This window comes from Uloborus diversus, chromosome 10 (genome assembly GCF_026930045.1).
Source record: "Uloborus diversus isolate 005 chromosome 10, Udiv.v.3.1, whole genome shotgun sequence".
NCBI lineage: Eukaryota > Metazoa > Arthropoda > Arachnida > Araneae > Uloboridae > Uloborus > Uloborus diversus.
Window position 1 is genome coordinate 26,733,573 of NC_072740.1, and position 27,209 is coordinate 26,760,781.

The 27,209-nt window shown below is 34.3% G+C and overlaps 1 protein-coding gene across 1 annotated transcript in view; it reads left to right on the forward strand.

Annotated features, from left to right (window-relative positions):
• Window positions 1-87: 87 nt before the first annotated feature.
• The window catches only part of LOC129231422 (mitochondrial ornithine transporter 1-like), a 33,261-nt gene continuing 6,139 nt past the window's right edge, over window positions 88-27,209 (forward strand). The window contains exons 1-3 of the mRNA XM_054865734.1: window positions 88-238; window positions 14,869-14,956; window positions 22,853-23,255. Coding sequence (XP_054721709.1) covers window positions 236-238; window positions 14,869-14,956; window positions 22,853-23,255 — 494 coding nt within the window. The 5' untranslated portion in view covers window positions 88-235. The remainder of the gene's footprint in view (window positions 239-14,868; window positions 14,957-22,852; window positions 23,256-27,209) is intronic.

The window sequence follows — 27,209 nt, forward strand, 5'->3', positions numbered from 1 at the left end:
CATTATTACTTTTTATTTATTTATTTATTTCCTAGTTTATGACGATCAGCAGGCGTTCCACTCTACTTCATTCCACAGCCGGCCAACCAAAACAATTGCACGAGTTTTCATTTGATGCTTCGTAGACAGAACGACAGAACACAGTACTGTTGTGTGCAGGTGGGAATCACGATATATTTGTATTATATTAGTAATATATTTTTGCTTTATCCGGCCATTCATCGTGAGAGGCGTCATGGTACGTATTTGTTTTGTGTTTTTTTACCTGTACTTATGTTGAAAAGTTATTAATTTGACCTTCAGTTTTAATTGCTGATTTAGGAGCACATTTCTGAAAAAAAATTTCATTTTGAATTTATCATTCGTCCTGAACGAAAGAGATTTGTGTATTTGTTTTCGCAACGTTGTTATGCATCTCAGGTTCATTACTGTAGTAGTTTTGTAATTCTATCGAAAGCTTTCTCATTAGTTTCGTTTTGTTGATTTTGAGGATTTTTCCGATTTTCGTACGATTTAAACATAGCGAAAAATATTTTTGGTAAAAACTGTAAAGACATGAAGCAGCACATTAATGTTTTGCTCAAAAAAATTACGGAAAAAAAAAGAAATTGAAAAAAGGCATAGATTTTAAAACAATTGAATATTGAAATCAAAATCCACCCCCCCCCATTCTCTCTTCCTTTTACGCGCTCGAGAAGAAAAACGTGTCCTTGGGCTCTTTTGTTTGTGATTTTCACAAGACGTGTTTCAGCTGCTGTTTTCTGTCAGCAGTGGACAATGGTCGAGTTTCTAAAATAAATGTTCTCTCAACATAAGTGACCAGTTCTCAGAACAGTCTTCATCTTCCTACTTTGCTTATTAGAAGAAGCTAAGGTTTATTTTTCATTGAATTATGGCTACAAAACAAAAATGCACTACACTTTCTATTGCAGAGAAGAAAAAGGTGATTGATGCGGTTGAAAAAGAGGGAAAGAAAAAGATTGAGATTGCGAAAGAGTTTGGTATTCCCAACAGCACACTGATCTAATAAGAATAGAAAATCTAATAAAAATGAAATGTTTTATGAACAGGATACACTTAGGTATTGATGAAACATTAGCATAATACTCAACACAGGACACACATCCATCTTGTAAGCAGAAAAATACAATAAACTTCACTAAACATAATAGTAAAAATGCGACAAAAATCTTCTTTAAACTTAAATATTTTATGATTATAATTCAGACATTGATAAATGCTCACCGATTCTTTTCAATTGTCGAAAAATCAGAGACGAATGAAGATGTCGCTGTCGCAGGATAAGTTTGCATCGGTTTTGGGTTCATTAGTTTTTTTAATTTTTAAAAAAAAAAACAATGTTTTCTCACCCTAATGCTTCATTATTTTTGTTGCTGGTAGTCCTTTTTCTAACAAACGCGACTTTTTTAAGCTGTTTCCGTCGAATACAATGGGCTAATTTACAGAAACCCTCGTGTAACGAGGTTTCGGGCTAACACGATACTAAATTTTACATTTCCTGCCCAACACCAATAATGGCAATTTTATTGGCCATTGGGCAATTTATATGGCCATTAATATGAATGGTGGGGACTTCAGAGAGGGTTACCAACTACAAAAGTATCGCCATTTAGGGTCTGGTGTTAAACCTTTATAATGACTTGATTAGAAAAGTAATTGGAATGAATTTTTATCTGAAACATATAGCATATTGTAAAATTTTGGGGAAATTTTCATACAGATTGGGGGAAATGTTTTTGTTAAAAACATTTTCTGCACCCCTGGTGATATGTAATACCCCAAAAAAGGGAATTGAAAAATTATTTACTCTCACTTGTTGCTTTGATCAGGCTTTCTTTTCTTTCTTTTTCAAGCAGTCATTTTCACAACTCAAATGCAATGAACCTTATAACAGATTAAAAAGTATTGTCACTGATTGGGGGGGGGGGGAGTGTTCACGACTCCCATGAGCCCCCCCCTCACTTCTTTGCGTCCACTACTTCATGTAATGCCCAAAAAAATTGAATTCCAAAAGATATTTTCTTTTTCCCATGGTTTTAAACTTTTTTTTTCAAGCAAACATTTAAAAATTTCCTTGCAGTTTGGGGGTGGGGGTCATGCCCTCCCCCTGTATCCGCCACTGTACATACACTGGCAGACAATGGCTAAGGACGGATGGCAATAGCAGCATTACCAAGCACAAAATAAAAGGTAAGGAAATATGGGAATTAGCATAAGTTAGGAACATAGTCAGGGGTCTGGCCAGAGGATATTTGGGTCCGTTAACGCACCCTTCACAAAATTCCGATCAACCAAAATGGACCTTTCACAAAATTCCGATCGACCAAAATGGACCCTTCACAAATTTTTGATAAACAAGAACGGATCTTTCACAAATTGTTTATTGAAAGAGAAAACCTAAAAGCAAAATAATGCATATTAAACCGATAATTTTTGGAACCTTTTTTAAAGTCAAATTATAGGGATCAGCTTATACAAAATCGGCACTCTTGTGGTGATAAGTCAAGGGATAAATAATTGCTACTGCCAAATAAATATAATGATTATTGTTTGTTTTTTGGAAAGAAATTAACAGCTGAAAATAAGTTTGGTTTTAAATAATTTTGTTAGTTTGTTTTATCACAGCTAATTAGCAGCGGTGTTGTTGTAAACTTTTCTGAAAAGGCGTTGGTAAGCACTTTTCTCCCTGCTCATGATTTAATAAACAACAACAATAATAAAAATTTATATCAGTGAAATGGAACTTAGAACTGCAAATTGATAGTTAATATGAATGGTGGGGACTTCAGAGAGGGTTACTAACTTCAAAAGTATCGCCATTTAGCGTCTGGTGTTAAACCTTTATAATGACTTGATTAGAAAATATTCTCATCATTTTACCAGCTTGTCAATATTTGTGGTGCGGTGCGATGTTTAACTGTTATTTTGGGAGAAAATTATATGGGTTTGATTTTTCGATGCTAACAAGGATGATTAACTTTAAATAAACTCTTTTACTTGCCTTTTTTTTTCTTTAGATGTCTACATTTTGAAAAATGCAATCTTTTAACATCCGATATGAGAATGATATTTTATTCTTTTTTTAAAATAACTTCGCTTTAATAGGATGCAAATAAATGAAAAGTCTCTTTATTTTTGTTAGAACTCTCATTTCAAGTTTTTACAGCAAAATTCCATTTTCTTTCATGAGTCAAAAACTAAAATGCTAAATCGATGGTTTAATTTTTTTTTTGCTTCAACTGTGTCCACAGATATTAATGATATGTTTATCATAGGACTCTAAAATGCAATTTTAAAATAATTTTATCAAAAATGTTTCTTTTACACGCCGTTTTTATACTTTTAATACATTCACTTTGAGAATTGCGATCTCTTTGCATCCGCTGTGGGAATCCGATTTTTCGAATTTTTGATGTTTAGTACGCTTTGTTAAGAGGTAAACAAATAAAATTTGTTTTTATTTTTGTTAAAATCACGGAATTTATAAGTTTTAAACGAAATTCTGTGCTTTTAAAGAGTGTTTTGGGTCAAAAAGTTAAATGCTGAACCCTTGTCTGAATTTTATTTATTTTTTGTTACAATTATTTTAAATACTTTACAGAAATATTTCTAGTATAATTTAACATAATGTAGAATGGTAGATAAATATTACTACTTGAGAGAGCGACGCCGCCCCCCCCCTCGCCAAATACTAGAAAATCACCCCAGAATGATATTCTCAACATAGAAGAGAAAAACACTCAACTTTAAGTTTAAATGATGCAGTTTGTGCCCTCTCTAAATTCTTAAATTTCGTTTTAACAAAAAAGAAAACTTATTTGATTATTCACAAAATTAATTCACATTTCACAAAATTATTTAATTTTTCACAAAAAAAAAAAGGACCTTGTGAAAAATCCTGGTCAGACCCCTGACAGTAATGGGTGTTGTGAGTATGCAAATTTTAGACTGAAGACGTTGCTGGTCACGTGATAGCGCTGATAAGAGAAATAAAGGATTGGGCGTGTGATGACTGTTGCTGTTCAAAAGTAAAGTTTGACTGGAAATATTCAATTGAGGAACTTGCATTCTTCGGTATGTCTTCCCGACATCTCTTAGATGATTTTATGGGTAGCCGTGTGGTTGGCAACATTGTAAAAGGGCTGAAAAATTTAGATATTGCCAGGGTGTTTGACATCAGCTACTGGGTTGTTTCTAGAGTTTGGAAATCATTTCAAACAACTGTAATGTGTAGCAACTGTGATGAGGGAGGTCGTGTACGCAATAAGAAATCAGCAAGAGATTGGTACTTAGTGCTAACAATGAAAAGGAACCAGCGCAACACAGCTGCTGAGGTACCATAGCAGTTTCCTGCTGCTACTAGCAAGCAGATATCTCCAAAAACTGCCAGACAATTGAATGCAGTAAGACTATACGCCAGTCAGCTTGTTTTGTACATCCCATTGTCTACAAGCCAGTGTTTTGCTCATTTGTAATGATATGTTCCGCATCGCATTTGGAGCGAAGTCGACTGGGCTTGTGTACTATTCTCAGATGAAAGCAGGTTCAGTCTGTGGTCTCATTGTGGACGACAACTAACCTTGCATGAAAGCAGGGCCGCACCGTCCCTATGTGCAAGATCGTGCAGCGCACGACGGCACCAGAGTCAAAAAGGCGCCAAACTCGACCAATCAAGAGTCCTCCAAATGGTGGAAATCTCTCCAACCGAAAATATGAAATTGAACTTTTCATAAAAGTATCGGAAAGAAGGCAGTGAATTTATACTGATCATTGAAACAAACAATCCGTCTCATTGTCTATCTAAAAGGAAAACTTATTGCCTTATTGTGTCTAAATAGGCTACTCAAAAGTGCAATATTTTTCACTGAAAGCACGTGATACTAATTAGTGCTTACATTAGTATTTTCTTCCTAATAATGTGGAGCCGTGAATGCCATTTCGGTATGTCTATGCACGAGGTTGAGCATACGAGGTGCAAGAAATTTGCTGTTCCTCATTTTAGTTCTTACGGTGAAAATTCGATATTAAATTCAAAACCTTTTTAACGATTCTGTATTTTAGAATTGCTAGATCTACCAGAAAAGATTCAGTTTCAAATTTTAAGGTGAAATATCCTCTATACTTCAGTTGAGAATATAATCAGTACTCTATTGTCATGTTTTGACAGGCATAAAAGAAGTTTGATTAATGACACTGGGGGGAAAAGAGAAAAAAAAAAAACCCTTCAAAATGCTTCTGACATTACTCTTGCTGATTCTTATGTAAATTGACCCCCCTGAATCAAAGTATGACTACCATTTTCCAACATCACTATCCACTTTTTAGAAATGGTACACCGCAATTATTTCGAACATAGGTGAGCCTTATACTCTGATTTTATGCCGAAAAATAAGTGAAAAAATTGTAAAATGATCAGTTTTGATGATTTTTGAATTATTTTAGGGGAGAACCCCCTATGAGTCTCCCGACGCGGTCTAAATGTTCATGCTTTTGAATTTACACCTCTTTAGGTCATCAGAAGAGTGTTAATGGCTAATACAGTAGAAGATCATTATAACGCCGACCTGTATAACGCAATTCTCTATAAATCGCACAACTTTTCTGAAGTAAACAATAGGTTTTTTAAGTTAAAAATATCCCTTTGTTTTGCCCTGCTAAAATAAAAATTGTTAGGAAAATTAAATTTTGAAACATTTTTTCATCTTTCCAGCTTAATTCAAAGCTTTTAAATTGAAAATTAGTACTCATAGTAAACAGAAAATACTAGATAGCTCTTGAAAATGCAGCTGTTATGCAAACCAAGAAGCTAGCAGAAGTGCAGGATAATGCACTTTCTTTTGATTGTAAAACATATTTATTTGTGAATAACTAATTGTAATGTTGGTGCTTTAATACTCATTGCAGATAAAACTCATTCTGAAGTGCTAATATAGAGACATATTCTGTACATTAGTTTTAAAATTTGTGAAATGATCTATATAACGCAAAAACCTGTATAATGTAAAAGCTCTGGTCCCAAAGTGTGCGTTATAACGGTCTTCTACTGTATAGTAAATTTTCCCTTCCCCTCAAAATATAAATAATTTTATAAAAGTGTAGATATATTTTTAAAAAAAAATTAATTTGAATTTTGCCATCTTGGATTCAAATTATGTTTTTCGCAATCACGAGTGTGTGTGTATATGTAAGCGTGTGTGTGCAGGCATGAGTGTTTGTGTCTGTGTGCAGGCATGAGTGTGTGGGTAGTTGTGTGTAGGTGTGTGTGGGGGGGTATGTGTATGTGTGTAGGCATATGTGTTTGTGTCTGTGTGCACGCATGAGTGTGTGGGTAGTTGTGTGTATGCGAGTGTGTAGGTGTGTGTGTGTTTGTGTATATGTATGTATGTGTTTGTGTATGTGTGTAGATGTATGTATGTGTGTGTAGGTGTATATATGTATATGTGTGTAGGTGCGTGTATGTATGCATGTAAGTGTAGGATATTGACGAAACCTGGAGACGGTTTCCGCTAGAGGTGAAGCATCGTGAGGACCCGGTTGACGGTGATGCTGTGGAGGGTGCTGGTGGGAAAAATCAAAGGAACGTCAAAAACAATCAAATGAAAGCAATAAGCAATCCTGATTGCTCAAAAATGGTCGACACCATTTCCAAAACGTGGGACGTGATTGGGAGAAATAGTGGTCATTTTTGAATTTAGAAGGACAATATTTTAGAATCAGCAACAATATTGTCAAAAGCATTTTAAAGATATTTTTTGCCCCTCTCTGTTATTCACCAATTAGAGCGGCGCTAACTTAGTTATTTTAAATATTTTCTTTTTCCAAAACACATTAGCATATCAGAGGTGCTACTGAACTCAAAATAACTTCAAGATATTAAGTAAAAACATACACTGTATTCAAAAATTAAATATTAAAATTTTTTTTTAAATAAATTAAATGACATACTTTTTTTTTCGTATTATATTTGTTTGCAAAACCTCACACCAGGTATTAACTATATTTTCCTCAAACGCCACTCCTTATAAAGGCGCTCAAAAGACATTTGCAGGACGGCGCCGACCATGCTTGGCGCGGGCCTGCATGAGAGTGGTACAGCATACAAACCGGCAAACATAAAAGAAAAGGACTAATATCCTACAAGTTGTGTCGTGGTACGGGCAGGATTATGATCAATGGTCGTACTTCGCTCTTGTGCTTCCAAACATGACTATGATGGCTAGTGATACATTAATAATGTTCTACTGCCTCATGTTCACGTGTTCTGTGGTGATGTGGGTGATAAATTCGTTTTCGTTGATGACAACATAACATGTCATTAACAATCACCTTCCAGGAGTGTCTAGCTCCTGGTCTTAAAATATTTAACCCATCTGATGCCCATCACATTCTATAGATCTGAATCACATTGAAAATGTTGGGATGCTTCAGGGAGCAGTCTTGCTGGTCAACAACACCCTCCAATAAGCAAGGACACCCTTATCCGTGACTGACAGAAAAATGGGATAAATTACCCCAACAGCTGCTCGATAATATTGTGTAAAGCATTACATGACGTGTGGAAGCTTGCATCGCTCTCCATGGTAGCCATATCCCCATATTGACACCTTACACCGGAACGCCTGGGGACGGTAGTTACAATTATTCACTTTTATGTATTCAGCCCAAAATGACCGTTTCGTCCTTTGAACACTTTTCAACGCCTTCTGGATTTCAGAGCACAATAAATTATCATCATTGCAATGTTCTAGAGTTTTGGCATAAGCATGTAGTTACACTTACTTTTTTACACTCTACATAGCCCATCAGAATCTGTCCTTAGCAATTGTTCACCAGTGTATTGTACATTATACGTACGGATATCGAAAATAAATTTAAATTATTCAAATCTCTTTTAGATTCAATTAATAGGGAATTTATATTGAAATTAGAGGGATTAATATTTCCTGAAACAATAGTTCCTTTTCTTAATACAAGGAATTAAAAGGTGCTTCTCCTTATTTCTTCCAAGCAGGGTTGGCAAGGTTTTGGACACTACAATAAAAACCCTGGGTTTTACCGTCTTGTCCAAAACTGTCCGAAAGTGTCCAAAACTATATTTTAAGAAAAATTGTATTGTGTAAAAGTTTATCTAATGCTTCCTACTTGCGATTACAACTAGTAAGAAAAGTCGAAGTTATATCACTCATTAGAATATTTTAAAACCAATTTTTGAAGAAGAAGTTTCAGCCTCATTGGAAACTACTTTGATCAAGGTGAGTTTTCATATGGATGAAGCCTCTTGTCCCACGTTTAAATTAGTTGCCTCCTATTTAGCAAATAAGGAATTAGAATGGGAATAAAGTTTATCCCATTTGATGAAGAAACTAAAGTCACCTGACGCTTCTCCACTGGACTTTTGTGCTTTCAGTTTATTAAAACGAGCGTTTGGAAAACGGCATCTAAGGACACTGAACGAAAGTTTGGAAATGATCCGAGAGGAACGGAGTTAAACTGACCTCACAGTACAAAGGAAAATTTTACTTTTATGGAAAATACAAGCGAGAGCCAGTGGCAGCCCCAGGGGGGAGGGGGGCTTAACCGAAAGTCGAGTAAGATTTTCGAAAATCAGAGCTAAGTCTTGATTACTATCACTTGCACTACTTGTTATTAAATAACAGAGCAATTTTAATGTTCAGCTGCCTATCAAATAATTCCTTCAGACAGAAAATTAAGTTTGCTTTTCTTTGCTTTTAAAACTAACTAGCTAACCCGTGCGAAGCATTCGCGCTTGATAGCAACAATTATAAAATCGTCTTTAAGGGTAAGTTTTCGCTGAAATCTTATTTGTTAGTTTATTTTTCGAGAATTCAGCCGAAAAAAATTCGTTATTCAAAAGCAACTTTTTTCTGGCTCTTGGGATTATCAATTCAATGACCTTCACATATTATTAGTGCGACGTTCTTGCCAACTTACTTAGTAAATGGGCCTTATCTCGGGATTCAATGAACTAAAGCAATGCTTAATAAATCATCAAATTTAATTGAAAACAATGTCATTGTTTTGTTAAAATATTTTTAAAGAGTTATACTGCAGTTTACCGCATTGCAATTAATTGTTTGGTCCCTGATTTTAACAACAACAGAACTGCATTTTAGAACTATGCAATAGGTTTGGATTCATGAAAACTTTGATCAGAATTCTGCTGAAAAAATAAGGCAAAAAGCAAATTTTTTTTTTTGTCTACGCGGATTTGAACTCATGATCAACACATTACTACCATGACGATTTACCAACCGAACCAAGGGACCTTCATTGCGGGTAAGGCCGTAGTCAACTGGGCGATGTGTTAGCAAAACAAACACCATTTGCATCATTTTTTCTTTTTCAAATAAAAGTTTGAATCAGAACTACCTAATTACACCTTTTTCCATGATGCGCAGTGTCTCAAACCGATGCATTCCAAAAGAACATTAAGGATCAACGTTAGTGCTTGAAGATGGAAAAGCACCGCATGCGACACCTGTTTGATTGATTGATTGATATTCTAACCAGTCAGCCATCTGAAACATTCTGAGACATTCATTTCAATTTTTACAAAACAGAATGATCAACGACCGGAGGAGTAGGCCACCCACAAAATATCAAGGTACACACTGCGGCAATGAAATTATTGGAGGTGAAGTACGCCATTGCCAGGGATAGGCACTTGTGCTATGACAAAAAGATGTGCAATTGAGTCTTAATAGCATTTTCTTTGATTGTAGCAATTCAAGGGGGGCCTACACAGATAGGTCGGACTTAGGAGAGACTGGGGGATTCTTGATCCCCACCTTAGCTTTTAATTTTTTTTTTCTCTGCTGCAAATTACCTATATTATATATATTTTTAAGTTGCATGAACAATCGTATTTTTTTCCTCTATCTGACAGTATTTTTTTCATCTAGTTTTCATAAAATATTTTTTTTTCAATAGTTTTATAAAGGGATCATGCAACCGCACATCAAGGGATAATTGATCCCTTCATGGGGGATACTTGATAACACTGAGAAAATACATCGACTTTTCATTACATCAGTAATTTACCTATGAATTTTAGTTTTCTACATAATGTTTCTAAAAAAACAACAATATTTATGATTCTTTCTTAGATGATAATAATGTGAACACGAAAAACACATTGTTTTAAATTTAACTAGGAAATTTACCGAAAAATGTACACAACTTTAATGAAATTATCATGCGTTTGATTAGTTACTTATTCTTCCAATGCAGTTGTGAACAATATATTTTTTTTAATAAACCTTGTCTTGCAATAATAAAAATAAGAGTTTTATCAGTTGAATTAATTAAAAAAAAAGAGAAGAAAAATGTTAGTATCTGTATACTTATGAAAAAGAAAAGAAAGCCTATATAGTATATGTTTTCAAAACCTGAAAAGTCAAATGCAAACATTGCAAACACAAGTATCTGTTGTAAAGCGGTAAAATTACTGCCCCTAAGTCAGGGCTAAGGCAGAACTACATGCAATGTACCAGACTGCCCGATTTCCTCATCCAGAGACTGCAGTTTCGTTCTTATTAGAACTCTTCAGTCTGGAATAGCGAATATTCCAGACTGCAGAGTTCTAATAAGAACGAAACTGCAGTTTCTGGATGTGATAACTAGGCTATCTGGTATGTTGCATTACAGTTGTAGTTCTTAAGCAGGGGCGGATCCAGACAGAATTCTCGGAGGGGGCCATTTGAAAAGATAGGATGCTTTAGAAAATTTTTGAATTTTACAAATATTAATATACCCCACCTTTAACTTTATGCTCTGGTTTCCCTTCAAACCTCGTGCTAATCTTTTGCCCACCTTTAACATTTTTTAAGGAATTTTCACATGTGACGCAAGTTATACATAAGGGCTGTAATCTTCCCAAGAATTTCCCTCTTTTCTTAACAAACGTGTGCAGTGCATATATCGTCACCTCAAAGTGGTACTCTGTAATCAGTACTGTGTTCTGAGGCAATTGTACAAGACTTCTGGTTTAAGAGGAAGCCGATATGAACCAATTGTAAGAACACTATTAATTCTTAAGTAAAGGGGGCCCGGGGGGTTCACCCCCGGAAAATTTTCGAATTTGTAGTTTTAAAAACGCATTTTAGACGATCTTTGGTAATGTTAGGGAGAAGAAGTTCGGTGGCGCTCACCTCTCTATTTTTCGAAATACTAGTACTCTAAGAATGCAGTTTTAAACGATCTTTGATGATGTAAGAGAGAGGAGAGATTTGAGGACCCATCTAAGGAAATTTTTCTGATTTGTAATCTTAGAAATGCATTTTAATTGTCTTTCGTAATATTAAGAGCTCGTGTGTGCCCCCCCCCCCCCCCTTCGCGCCCATTTCTCGAAATTGAAACCTTAAAAACGCAAACATAATCTTCAATAATGTTCAGAAGAAGGAGATTTGGGGTTCTCCGGCGGATTTTTTTTGCTATTGTAGAGTCAAAAACGCAGTTTAATACGATCTTTTCGTGATAATACGTGGATTAGAAATTCGAGGGCCCATAACAAGAAAATTTTCTAATTTTCAGGCTTAAAGATGCATTTTCATTATCTTTGGTAATGGTAGGGGGTAGAGGTTTGGGGTGCTCCCCCCCCATCAAAAAGGCTGTTTCAGACTATTTTTGGTGATGTTAAGGAGAGGAGAGATTAAAAGGCCCATCCCAGGAAATTTTACCAATTTGTAGACTTAAAAACGTATTCTAGACTATCTTTGGTAAGGTTAGGGGTTGAAGAGATTCTGAAGTCCACTCCCAAAATTTTTTTAAAATTGAACTCTTTAAATTGCAAATGTAGGCAATCCATGATTCATGAGTAACTTTTATAGGACCAGCAATTTTCGAAATTGAAGCTCCAGAAACGTAATTCTTGAAGACTTTCAATGATGTAAGGGAGGAAGGAGTTCTCCTCCAGCAACATTTTGTAACTCAAGCGCTTAAAACAAAATTTAGGTCGATCTTGAACGCTGTTTTCGAAAATGAGAGGTGGGGGACTCTCCCCTGGAAACTTTTACGAGTTATTTTTTTAAATGTGGTTTGTAGATGACCTTTGGTAATATTAATAAGTGGACGAGGAATGGTTTGGAGCGTCTCATTTTAAAAAGGGAATGAAAAATATATACATAGCACTGCATAATGCCAGGTTAAAATTGATATCTAACTTTAACTTAATGCGCAGTAATTAAATGTATGACTTTGTATTGGAATAACACATATCCCTTTCCCTTCCCCCATGGAGGAAGTAAACACATCTAATAAGAGGAGCCCATCATGCTAAATGAACCCAAATATTTGGTATACACTTGATATGTTTGAAATTTTCGTGGTGTGGCCATGCCCTCCCTCTGGCATTGTTTCCATTCTGGTTAGACTTCATATGAACTACAAAAAAAGTTTTTCTTTTTCAATTTAAGCTAGGAAAGAGGGTTTAAAAACTATACTTGAAACTTCCTCAGTGTGGTTTTATGGCTCCCTGGCGTTGTTTTTATATTCTTGTTAGGGGGGTGGGGACTTTGAGGAATAAGGATTTTTTTTATATTTAGCTCTAAAAAAGGTTTTTAACTTTTTTTGAAACTTTCTCAGGGTGGCCATGGCTCCCCTTTGATTGTTTTCCTTATTGTTAGACTTTGTATGTATTATAAGAGACATTTATTGCAGTTTTGCTCAAAAAAAGCGGATTTTAACTATTCTTGAAATTTTCTCGGAGGGGGCCATGGCTCCCATGGCCCCCTCTCTGGATCCGCCCATATTCTTAAGAGTTCTGCTCAACCTAACTGGATGTGGCATCTTAACACTTTCATTCTCATCTACTACTCTTTTGTCAATTTTATAGGGAAAAAAGAGATTGATTAAATATATTACCTTTTTGTTTTAAAAAACTTGTTTCAAACTCTGGAAATATAACTTAGCATTATATTTGACCTACATAATGGGAAACTCTCTTCTTTGTTGTAAATCTAACTATAGCATTTTCAAAATTTTTTATTATTATTATTTTTCAAGCAAGTATAATGTATTTCGACTTGGTCAAGCTCATTTGGCTGATCAGAACATAATTCATCAGTAGAGTTAGTTTATGCTTAGATGCTTGAGGTGTAATATGGGTTACAAGTGCGTTTAAGGTGTTATCCTTATATATATAGATTATTATAGCCAATGATCGAGTAACGCTCCTGACGTCATCAACAATAAAACTCGCGCCACAGCATGATGATTTGTTAATATGTTTCGGTAATGCTAAACATGCAGGAAAAGGCGTTATTGTGACTAGGCTGAACTGGATCCGGTAACTGTTTCATTTTAGGGGAATGAAGAAACGAAAAAGTGGTCAACAATGAGCGCAATCTACTGGAGTTTAGGGTTAATCCACTGGAGTTAGGATTAAAATTTCAACTAACAAAATATCACCGAACAGGCAATTGCTTCGTTCAAAAGTAGAAGCAATTTTCACCCGTCATATCTTGACGGGCGATTTTCTAATGTGTAAATAAAAACCCTGAGTTTGGTTACAAGTGCGAACTCATATTTTAATTATTTAGCAGATTTACTGCAGTGATTGTTTATATCTATCACTTATACTATGATAAATTTTATTATGTTAACATGGTTTTGAATGTTTAAAATTAAAGTCAACTTAGTAAACTACAGTTATATTGTTTTCATTTTGTTTAGATTGTTTTAGGGATACTTGATCCCTGGGATTATGTATCCCTGAAACGAAGGGATCAAGTATCTCTAATATGAGATTTTTACAAACATACTTGTTCAATTATTAACAATCAGTGGCAGTTTACTAAAAATATGTCTTAACTATTTAAGACTGTCCATACTTTGAACTTGCACTTTTTTTTTTCTTTTTTGTTGTATATTACACACAATGTAAACTTCAGAATTCTTGCCTTAAAAAATAATTTCCCTTGACACATTCAGACAATTTTTTGAGCTATGACAAAATGACTGAAAAAGTCGAAGTGTTGCCAGTTTTTATGTATAAGAAAACTTTTAACATTGTTGTCAGGTTTCAAAGCTCTTCTTAAGGTATATTTTTGGTTGAGGGATCATGTATCCCTAGTCTCCCCTAGTGTCCCAAAATTTCTAAATCGGACTTTGCGAGCACGTGCACATACACAAAGCCCCCTCCAAAAAACTTGACCAGAGCTATCATCAAGAATCATGACTATCAGTAAAAGCAAATCGCTACAAAAAATGCAGCAATTATAAATAAAACTTAAGTATCAAAATCATTTCCACAAAGTGTGAACAACCTAAGGAAAAAAGTATTTATGGACATCTGATAAAAATTGTAAGTGCATAATGGTGACTCCGTTGAATGATTGGACAAAAATTAATTTCAACAAAAATAGTCAGAAAACAGTTTCCGGAGAAATGAAAAATCGAATTACTGTGCAGTGTTAGTTTTCCTGGTTTTGGTGTTAGGTATGTGTTTCTATTTCATGTTGTTTTCAAATCGAAAGAGTGGCATTAAGTATCTTTCTTAGTTCAACTTTTAAAAACGTGATTGTTGCCCAAACTTGAACGTTGGTTTTAAATTTTCACCTTTTTTGCTTGGGAATGTTAAAAGTGTCATAATTGCCATAATTGTAATTATTTGTATGGGTATAATCAAATATAATTTTGCTGTATTATTAGAAAAATGTCTTAGTTGAAAATTATGTTGAACTTTTTTTTTGAATGATTAGTTTTCTTAAAATGCTAATAAAATTTTTAATAGCTATTGTTGAATGCAGTTTTTCATGTCATATTGTGCATTCTTTAATACATACTTACGTTCTAGGTTTTTCAGATTTTCTATTATTATTTTTTTAGGAATCCTCTGAAGTAGAGGTGCCTGAAAGTACAGGACGCTATCACCAGATTATAACAGCGGCCATTGATTTGATCTCAGGTGCAGCAGGTAGCTGACTTTCTGAATATTTTGTTTAATTAATTTTTTCGAGTTTTGGGGTATTGCTTAGTAGTAAACATGAAGTTGAAAAACAATGGCGAGTGGTCATTTAAACATATTTTGATTTTTAGGGGAAGGTGAGGCAAGATGGGGAAGCTAACTTTAATAAAATAGTAAAAATAAACAAGTTGAAACCTTTTAATTACATTCCTTTTGTTTAGTCATTAAACTACTACAATGCATTGAGAAACATGAAAATTTGTCATATTAAATCTTGTATATAACTAGTTGAAAATTTTTTTTTTTCTCATCTTGCCTAATATGCAAGGTAAGATGAGGAACAAGCATCAATATAACCCCCCTGCGGCCGCACAGGGCTCCATGGCAAGGAGACCCGCGCTAACTTGAATTAAAAAGTTTTTTTCCCCAATTTGTTTATGCCTTTTTAGAACAAGTTCGACCTAGTTGTCAGCTCTGTTGCACGTGGAGCCCCATTATAAATGCAAAACAAGGACAAACAGGGTCAGTTGAGAGCCGGCAGGCCCCCTTCACCCATGTACTAATACCAAAGACCATAATACTGCTCCAATGTGCACCCCCATCCCCAAAGGTTCAGCCCTGAAGTTTCTGGCTATAGGTTGACATGGGCCTCTTGTTGGCCCTGAAGATTAATTCGTAAATGTTGTTTTCGGAAGGGGGGGGGGGCTTGAATATTTTTTGTTTTTGCCTTGCAATTTGACAGTTAGATGCTTTCTAAAACAGAGATGCTCAACCTCTGCTGTAGGGGGATGGGCTAAGGGTCTGCGAAAAAGGCGCATCTAGGAGATTTTTACGTGGTCACGTTAAAACATTTTCTTTTTAAGTTATAATTACAGTAATATTTTGTATGATGTTTTTGCGTTAACTTTGTGATTACTTTTTATATGTATTAATATTTTTTTATGTATTAATAATTACAATAATTAGGGGTGAGTTTATTGGACTGCAGAGAAATGGGACAGCTACATTTATAAGACGAAATAAAGCGGGAAAAATTATTTCTGTCTTGTCCAGTAGATGTTGCAGGCGCAGAGTAGAGTCAAGCAAGAGTCTAAAGCTGCTGTAACTACCGGACTACCTAGAAATTAATTTTTCTCATTTTACTTCGGCTTATTAATGCAGTTATCCCATTCCTCCTGACTCTCCACCCCTCTCCCGCACTTGTCTCTGAAGTATTGTATTGTTGTTAGCAGGCCTGGATTTATCTATAAGCTAATCAAATTATAGCTTGGAGAGCCAGTTTTGCTGGGGTCTCCACAACTCCTGAAGAACTACATGATTCATTTCTAAAAAAAAAAGACAAAATTTGAAAAAAAAAAACCCTGTTATTTTCAAGTGCTTGAAAACCTTGAATATTTAGAAAATGTAGTTACAGACCTTGAATTTTAAATTTTCTAATAAACGTGAGGGGAAGGGGGGGGGGGGGGGACGAGATCAAACTGTGCTAAATTCAGCTCCTTGCTACTTGCATCATCAAAAATGTATAAATCATGGTTCTCATTTTTCTGTAGCACACAGCTTGAGATATCTTTTTGTGATTCACATGTTTCATATCTTGTTAATTATTTTATTCCAAATTCAATGTTTTGGAATTGCTTCTGTTATTGCTTGCTTTTATCTTACTTTTACTGCATATTGTTAATCTGTTTAGCACAAAAAAAAATATTGCTCTACCTCAATTTTTTTTATTTTCCTCATTACTTGTATTCGAAAAAAATATTGATGTAAGGAGAAATCTACAGAATTTGAAAAAAAAAAAGAAAAAAAACTTAAAGCAGAAGTTTCTTACAAGTTTAGAAAAATTCGGTAAAACGTCACAATCAAGTATTAAAATGTTAGAGACTGAAAAGTGCAAATGAAGTGCTTTAGATAAGTTTAATTGTTCTAGAGTTCTTGAAAATAATTAAATAAGTCTTTGAGTCTACTTAAAAGTTCTTCAATTTTATTTCTTATCTGATCTAAACTGTAAATTATTTGAATGACAAGGATGTTACTCTCATGTAACCTATCTTCTAAATCTCCACACTGTTTCTTTTAAGAGTTTAATGCTTTTTTTACTAGTGATCATTTTGCTTGTCATTGGGTTTGGGAGGTGATCAAAATTAAACTTTACCAAAATCTGATGTGAGCATATGATGATGCGTTGGCTTTTCTCATCTCTCTATAGATCAACGTCGATTATTTGTCAAACCAAAGAAATTTTTTTATTTTGCATTTTCTTCGTTTGCATAAGAGTGAAATTTATAAAAAATTTTGGTTTTCCTATTTTTTTCATGATATTTTGTAGTTTGAACTATGCTCTATAAGCCGTATGCTTTATAAGTCCTCAAAAAGCAGAATTTTATATCTATTTTTCAAAATTTTCCACCGGGGGGGGGGGAGGAACCCCCTCATACGGAGGATATTCTATACAGCATTTAAGGTGGTCCTTGAATCACTCTCCTAATACTCCTCTCCCTCCAAGGTCAATGATAAAAAATGTATACATGTGGGGATTATATCGAGACAAAAATGTTTAGTTCATTTTAATTATTTATAATTAGGAATAAATTATATTAATATGCATATAAATTAAGGCAATAATTAATACTTTGTAATTGGAGGCTCCGCAAAAAGTCTTCGCACAGGGCCCTGCAACACCTAGGACCGCCACTGTCCAATACACCTTACCCAATCATACCTTCTTCGGAGAAAACGGAGCAGTATAAACACTGCTTATGTCACTGGTAGGGTGTGCCCGATGAGAGGTCACTGACATCCCAAAAATGTCCTTGTTCCACAAATTTTGTCTGATGGTTTGGCAAAATTATTAATCACTCGGTAAAATTTGGAGTTCTATTCACCAAAATTATCATCATTCAGTTGGAGTTTTATTCGGCAAAATTTGTCATTCCATTATATATCCAAGTGTTTTAGTCAGTACCAATTCTTGAAATGCAACCAATCTTTTATGGTTTGAATGAAATAGTACTGTTTTTTGAAAAACCACTCTTTACAGAGGACTCACGCTACAACACAATTCGGCTTACATGAAATGGCTATTTAGCAAGTTTTTCACGAGTACAGTCAAGTCCCGACGAGAGGGATGTGTTCCAAGATCCCTCGCGCAAGTCGAAATTTTGCGTTGTGGAAAAGCGGATGTGTAAATTTTTTTATAAACATACCTAATTATTTTAGACACTTGTTAACTTCAAACTGTTTTAAACCATTCCTTAACCATACATTACAGTTTCTTACATAAATAACTGAATTTTTATGTGTACTTATAAATAAGCTGTTTTAATCAACATAAAATACAGTTACAATGTGCAAAATTAGTGATAAACAGGAAAGAGAGACATAACATAAACCAGAATGGGATGTACAGTATGTAGTAATAATAAAATGATGTACTATAAGAATACTGTGCATTAGATCCAGTAATGATATTTGTAACTTAAAAAAATGAAGATGTTGATGATTTATGCTCCGTGATCAAATCATTATTCTTATATATTTTTAAACACAGTTTCTTCGCTAGTTCTTTTAAAACGCTTCTGTTTTGACTACACCCCTGTTCCTGGTTTCTTTAATTCTCAGTACAAGAGCAGCTTCCATTTTCATAATTTTTGCATTTTGCTTAGACACTACTCAGCGATCTTTTACAGATTTCCTTTTATCGACTTTTAATTGTACATATGGAAGATTCACTCACACCTAATTGTCGTGCTACCTTCGACGCATTTTTTAGTTGTTCAAGCACATTGAGAACCTTTAGCTTTTCTTTAATTGTCAGAAACTTTCTCTTGTTTTTTCTGTCTTCAAACTTTAGATGGAACAGTGCTCTTTGGTGTCATTATATTTCATTAACTTTCACATTTAGAATGAAAAAAAATACAGAAAATGCAGAGTAGATATTTGTATATGCAAACAAATCTATGTTCAGACTACTAGGGTGCAGGAACTTCCGCTGCCTGTGATGCTAAAGGGATGAAGGTACATTCACAAAAAAAAAATATTTTTAGTAGCCAATAACAAAGCCGATACTTTCACACTGCGATTCCATTTTTGAAAATTTTCGTGTTGCGGGCAAGGAATTCGTGTTAGGTTTAAAATTATTTTACTGGGGAAAAAATTGCGTTATATGCATTTCGCATAAGTCGAATTTTAGAACTTACACGAATTAATCGCCTGCAACATGAAAATTTTCGGTTGGCTACTAAATATTGGTTTAGTGAATGGACATTCCCTTTAGCATCACTAAAAGCATATAAACAAATAACCACTCTGCATCTTTCATTCATTTACTTTCATTCTGAACATAAAGTCAGGGGTGCCCATCCCCCCCAAGCTCAATGGCACAAAATCCCCCCCCCCCCAAAAAAAAATTTCACTGCTCTCTTTCTTTCAAATTAGGTGAAACATAACACTTTTAAGAGTCACACATTGCCAGTTAAATTTGCATCATTTGAAATCCAATTCAACAAAATAAAGTTGCTTGAGATTAAAAAAAAAAAAAAGTTACAACAGATGCGAAAACAAACTGCTTACATTTACGACAGCAATTAAAAGTGCAAGCAGTAGTTTTTTGTAAAAAAATTAGGATCTTGCGAATAATCGAGGCTAATACTAAAATTAGTTTAGCTGCTTGCTCAGAACTTTGAATTTGAGTGTTAGGGATACCAGATTTGTTATTGCATGTATCGGCAACATTTGTAATTTATGTACAAGCCCCAGTTAAAATGATAACATTCAATTTTTCATAGCCGTCGCCAGTTTAAAAAATCTAAAGGGAAAGGGTATGAGTTTTAGCTAGCTCTCATCCCCCCTTTTTTTCCCCTTAATATATTTTTTAATACACACAGAGAGAGAGGGGGGATTCAGCTTTTGATTAGCGTGGGAATCATCACTCGATGTAAGCAATACGACCCCCATAGTAAGTATAATATTGACTCTTGGTTTCTGAGTTTTCTTCCCCGAAAAATTTACGAATTTGCAGTTTTTGTCGATCTTTGGTAATTTTAGGGAGAGGAGAGGCTTGGTGACCCTCCCGTGGAAATTTTTTGACACTGAAACTCTAAAAACACAATTGCAAATTGCTTCTATTATGTCAGGAAAAGGGTGGCCAGTGACTGCTTCGGAACTGTTTCGAAATTGTAGTTCTAAAAATGCAGTTTTAGACAACCTTTAGTAATGTTAGAGATATCAAAATCTTCCGTTTCTCTTCCGCGGCAATTTTTTCGAAATTCAAACTCCAACAATGCAGTTTTAGACAAAGGTTTGGTAATGTTAGGAAGGGGGATCCGGGGCCCTCCCCCGGAAGTTTTTTGAAATTATAGTTATAAAAAGCTGTTTTAGAAGATATTTGGCAATGTTTGGCAAAGGAGAGGCTTGGGGACCCTCCCACGGCAATGCTTCGAAATTGAGACCTCCAAAAACGTATATTTGGATTGTCTTCGGTTATGTTAGGTAAAAAAGGTTCAAAAGATCTTCCTGAAAAAATTTTGAAATTAAAGTGTTAAAAACTCGATTGAAAGCCATTTTTAGGTAGCGATCAGTTTTTCAAAATTGAAGCTTCCCAACCGCAATTTTAGCCGACCTTCGTTAATGTTAGGAGGGGGAAGGGGTTTGGAAGCTCTCTTACGCACTTTTTATTGAATTGTCGTTCTGGGACACAATTTTAGGCAGTCTTCAGTAATGTTTGGGAGGGGGGAGGGGGAACTCACTTTCGAAATCAAAACACCAATAGCAGATTTAGACGATCTTTGGTAACAATAGGAAGAAGGGCGAGTTCAGGGCCTCCCCCCTGAAATTTTTTTGAAATTATAGATTTAAAATCGCAGTTTTAAACGATCTTTAGTAATGTTAGGCAGAGAAGTTCCGTTGCCCTCCCGGCAATTCTTTGAAATCGGAACTCCAACATCGTAATTGTAGATTGTCTTCAAGCAAGTTAAGGGGAGAGGTTGGGATTTCTTGAAATTTTAGTGCTAAAGTTGCGATTGTACGCCATCTTTGGAAATGTTACATACTAGCAGTTTTTCGTAATTGAAGCTGCAAAAAGGCAATTTTAGCCGACTTTTGATCACATTTGGTGGAAGTGTTCCCCCAGACATGCTTCAGAATTTCAGCCCTAAAAACGAAACTTAAAACTATTTTTAATATTGTTTGCGAGAACTGCAGAGATGAAGGAGGGGGAGAGGGGCACCCTTGGGAAAGTTTCGAACTTGTATCTTTAAAAAGGCAGTTTCAAACAAGCTTTGGTAATGTTTATGTTAGGGGTTGAGGGGCCGTCCACAGGCAGTTTTTAGAAATTGAAATTCCAGATGATCGGCTAACTTCAATTGCAGATGAATTTCAATAGTAATGCCATTGTAGAAAGAAATTCACGGTTTTGCCGTGAATTTTTTTTTTTTGAAATTGATCCTTAAAAACAAAATTTAAGACGTTCTTTAATGATGGTGAAAGGGCGTTTTTCTGAAAGTGTTTTTGAGTTTGAAGCCCTAAATATGCATAACCAACAAAAATCGGTCACACACACATATCACATATAGAGACTGATACTCTCCAAAAATGGTCAAACTGATTCATCTATTGAGCATACAAATTCGAGAATTTTTATGGATACAAAACATCCTTCTATGTATTAGATATCGAAGAATATAAAAAAAAATGATTCATGAAAAATAGTTAACATAAGATTAAACTGCTCCACTTCCATCTGCGGAGTCCAGCATTTTTGAAAGTTTGGTAAAAATCATCTAATGATAAATTCAAAAAACTCACTTTAAAAAGGATACACGAAATGGAAGTAAAATAAAATGAAAAATTCTTCATGAACTCAAATTTATTTGTAAAGAAAATCTGTATATTAAAAATCGTTAGTCAGATGCAAAAAAATGTTATTTTAAAACCTAGTTCTAATTGAATTTTACCGGTTTTAGTGAATCCATGAAAGGCTGGAGCAAGATGGTCAAAATTCTTAAAAAAACAAAAAAGGTTTTAAAAATATTTTATTTCATCCATTTTTTATTTCTTTTTCATCGCTGTCCCACGTATTCATCGTACAGAATTGTACTCGTTCCAAAAAAAATCATGTTAATTTAAAATGAAATCAAACAGTCTGAACCTTTTTTGCAACATACTGTAACGCCATCCTGTGTCTAAGGTGATCTTCATTGAAAAAAGACAAAGCTACTAAATTTTGGAAAATATACGTCAAAAAAATATAATTTATGCAATTTACTTATTCTCGTTGAAAAATTTTAATACTTTACTTTCCTCCAAAAATTTCATTTTCAAAACAGAAAAAAAAATCCCCCCCAAAAATTCTGATGGCGCAACTTGCGCCATAATCCCCCCCTGTGGGCACCCCTGCATAAAGTTGACAAAATATTTTTTCACCTAAGCACACTGAAGTTTGTGAGAAGGCAAAGAAAAAAAAAGAAAGTTTGTGACAATTAAAGAAAAGGTAAAAATTTTGGTTGTGCTACAACTTAAGTGTTGAATATATTTACTCTACCTACTGGTACAGTACTATTTAAGTGCTGCCTTTTGTTATTACTACATACTTTCCGTACTACTCCTCTCTTTCCCATTGGTTTCGTGCATCCTAACAGTATTTTGTGTTGAATAACAATTTTTTTATATAGTAAAAATTCAGTTCTTTATGTAAAAAAAGGAATTATAAAGTAAGATATGGGTTAAAAGAGTTTGAGGGTGCTAACAAATGTCTAAAATAGTTACGTATGTTTATAAAAAAAATAAACCCTATACATACTCTTTTTCACAATGCAAAACTTTGACTTATGCAAGGGGTCTTGGAATGCATCCTTTGCATAAGTTCAGACTCTGCTGTACATGTAAGTTTTTTTCTTTCTATTAATTTAGGTGGTGCTAACTGCGTGTTCGTCGGGCAACCACTCGACACAGTCAAAGTCAAAATGCAGACAAATTCATCAGTGTATAAGAACTCTTTAGATTGCTTCAAGAAAACTTTTGTAAATGATGGGTTGCGAGGCTTGTATGCCGGAACTGTTCCATCACTTGCTGCAAACGTGGCAGAAAATGCAGTTTTATTTTGCGCATATGGTGCTTGTCAAACGGCTGTGCAGAAACTGTTGAAAAAGAACTCTGAATTAAGCACATTGGAAAATGCCTTTGCCGGCTGTTTAGCCGCATTCTTCTCTTCTGTTGCCTTGTGTCCAACTGAACTAGTAAAGTGTCGCTTACAGGCAGACAAAGACAAGAACGGGAACTCTACAGAAAAAGGAAAACTGCAAAATAAACGCATGTGAGTGAAATGGTTTCATTATTTTTGCTCAATGTAGTTTGATGTTTTGCTTTAATAATTTAAAAGAATTTATTTCATTGAAATTTACAAAAATCAGAAAATGTTACTTAATTGGCTGAAATGCAGTGGCTTCTGAATGACTTTTTCAGTGATTGTCTTGTAGTTGTGTTCGATTAATTATTATAGTTTATGGTGGGTAGGAATTTCTGTTTAGAAATACCTGCCCACCAAATCTATTATGCAACATTTCATTCCTGGAACACTGACTTTGTATATTGTCTTCTGTTTTCTTTACATTTATTTTAATGTTGCGTACTAAACACCCATTCGGTGTATAATCTTGCAAAAGGATATTAAGTGGTTTAAAAAGAACTTTCATAAACTAAAAGAAGATTCATCATCAAAAATTTACTTTTCAACTTTTTGAAATTAATAAAAGTTTTGAACTTGTTTGATATTTTTATCCAATGAAAGAATTATTACACAATACAAAACAATCCTCTTACTGTAAAATTCAATAGATTAATGACCTACCTATAAATTCACTCTTCACAATTTGAGAAAAACTAGATTCAGAAATATATTGCTTCAAATGTATAAAGCTGTCTTAAACAACAACAGATTTTATTTACAAATATAAAAGTATATTTTGCAAAGTCAAAAAACTTACATTTTCTCTATGCATCTGGCAATCCATCTGTATCAAAGTACCAGAATCAGATTTCTTATAAAGCAGATTTTTTTTACTAAGATGTTGCATGAAACCAGAATTATGCTTCCAGACTAAAAATAATTTAAATACGTTATATATTAAAAAATGTCAAAGAAGGATGTCCTATTTTGTAAAATGAAAAATTTTGGTGGTTTCTGTAGTTAATGAAAAAACTGAATGGTTTCATATTTGTTTATTTTATTTATTTTTTACTTTTTGTTCAATGACTTTACAATGAATACTATACTTCAGGAAGAGAGGGGGAAACATTCCATTATAAATTGCTGTTCTATTTTAAAGTTAATTAAATTCATGATAACTACACTTTAGTGTAAACACACAATAAATTGAAAATATTTATAAAAAAACATTTTGAAATATTTAAAACCACATGGTACTAGAAAATAAATTACCCAGCTTTTAATTTAAAAAAATCCTGATTTTTGCATTTTCTTTTATCTATTTTATGCTTTCAATGTTCTGTATTGCTACACTACCAGCATTTTAATGTAAGTGGCATGAAAGAAGAAGTAAAAGTTGATAGCATTTGTTATCCTGCACAGTAGCAAAGAGGGTTAATTAAAAGCTCTTTTTACATGAACGTAACTACATAGGCATCTATGTTTTTAATGAATGGAAGTCTTAAATTTTTGAAAAGCTGGGGTGCATCTTTATTCTGACAAATAATTTAGATATTTTAAAGTTCTTTTTAAGAACTTAAAGTAAACAAAAAACCAAAAAAAAAAAAAACTTAATAAGCATATCATATAATTTTAAGTAAATGATTTAAAGTTCATCTAAATATATCGTTATGTCCCTAAATCCCCATGTATTTGTTAAAGCTATGAAACAGCCAAAGGAATTAGTTATGCTAACAAAAAGTTGGGTTGCTTCACTTATCAATAATGCATGTTAAGCCAGTTCAGAAGAAATACAAAATTCATATTTTTATGCTAGTCATAAGTCATATTATAATGCATATGGAATTCTTCTAGTCTGCCAGTGTCATAGTATCACAATCGTCCACATTTATCATGATGTAAGTTGATTGAAATTTTCCCCCTCCCTCATACTAGCAATTTTTTTTTTTTTTTTTTTGTGGCTCTCCAAAAACACTGTCCTTTGCAGGGCAAACTTTCCCGCTCACAGAAAGAATTGTTAATTGCTTGGAACATTTGCTGCAGGTAAATCAAGCTTAACAATTCAACTATTGTTGCATAAGGTAGAAAATATTTTTATTGTTGCAATAATGCCTTAAAAAAAAGTTCCATGACAGTGTAGAACAACTGCAATCAAATTCAGTCTTAATGCTACAGTTTTCACTGTACAGTTGATCCTCTTTTTTGTTGAAGTCTACAACTTTTTATTTGAATTTGTGGGATCAAAGGATTTAACATAACATTTTTTAAAGTCTTTATCCTATTAATATGGTATGCCAGGGGTTCTCAAACCTTCGAACTTGTAGCACCCTTTACAGATTCAGAATTTTTTCACGGCACCCTGATCTATCTGTATTATTTAGGTAAGTGCATAAGTGCTCCAAATAAGGTTACCTTTAAGGTTTAAAACCTAAAAACTTTCTCCTTTATGGTTAAACTGCTCCAGGTTTTGCATATTTATCAGATCACTCATAAAAACTAAGAAAAAATAAAACCAAGTAAAAAATTTAAGTTTCAATTACGTTTCTCCACAGCTTTAGCAAAGAAAAGTGATTTAGTCTTATTAGGAAATTGGGTCCTAATGAGGAAGACTCTGGGCAAAGATTACTTTGTGCAAAGTTGAAGACAAAAATGGCGAAGAATACTATCAAAATTAAATGAATTGAAAGTCTTGGACATCAATATATATATATATATATATATATATATATATATTAAACCACATTTAATAACACCCAAAACATTACAAAAAATTTCATTTTTACTTCCATGGAAAGGAGAAAAATCAGTTGTTATATTTGGGACCACTGATAATTTGTTTTTTTTTTGGCACTCATGGGCACAATTCGTGCATATATGTGCAGCATATGCAGCACGTGATCATATCCTCCACCCGATACTCCAATGTCATATTATAAGGACATCGGAGTGCTTAGAAGGCTAACCATAGACTAAACGGTGAATAATCTACTTTTCTTGGTTATCAAAATACTGAAGGGGGGGATGACGATAGGCAGCAAACATTTATCTTTGTGAATACCTCAACTGCATAAATTAAGCCCCAAGAACAGTACTAGTAACTTACAGTACTTTTTTATGCTAGTAACCTACAGCAAACTACACTTGTGTGCAAAAATTAAGGACAAGACGGTTTTTTCAATATAACTTTGTACAAAAGCTTTCCAAATCAACACATTTAATACCATAAGATCCCCAACACGTAAGGACATGTAAGCAACACTTACTAAAAGAGAAATCAGAGGGATAAAAAGAAGCTTTATTGAAAAAGTAGCATGGAGCGCAATGCGACTGAAGGCCGAAACATCCCTGTGATGGGTGTCCAGCAAGAAACATCCGGTCTTTAGTAGGAGATATGATCTCCCCCGACTGCTAGGCAGGTTTCACAGCGTCTGCCCATGCTGAGAATGAGGGTGTCAATGAGTTGGGGCATTGCTGCCCATTCGCCTTGCAGCACCAATCGAAGCTCCCGAATCGTTACTGGTGGTAAGGTACGAGCTGCCAAGTGTCTGCCTAGAAAATCCCATACATGCTCGATGGGATTGAGATCCGGAGATCGTGCCGGCCAATCCATACGTTCAATATCCTCACTCTCTAAGAGCTGCTCGGCAGCTACTGTGCGATGACATGGTGCATTGTCGTCCATGAAAAGGAACTGCGGACACATAGCGCCTCTAAACAGACGCCGTTTAAAATTATTTACTTGATTATTTATATTAATAATCTCTATACATTTTAATATGGTATATATAATGTCAATTTGAGTAATAAAGCAATATCTTTGCTAAAATAAAATTATAAAAAGAATATGTACACAAAAACTTCAAATCATTTCAAACATCTGACAAAATTCTTACACTTTTGTTGAATGGTCTTCCACCTAAGCTAACATCTTTAGCAAACAGGGTCTGCCTTGTAATGTTAAAGCACCTGTATGCAATTTGTTATGCCTAATATCTAGAAATGCTACCTATCTAGAAATGTTTCAAGGAGGGGGCGGGTTGATTTCTTAAAATTTACCTTTTACTACGTACCTGATTACACATGCTTGAAGAGGAGGGGGAA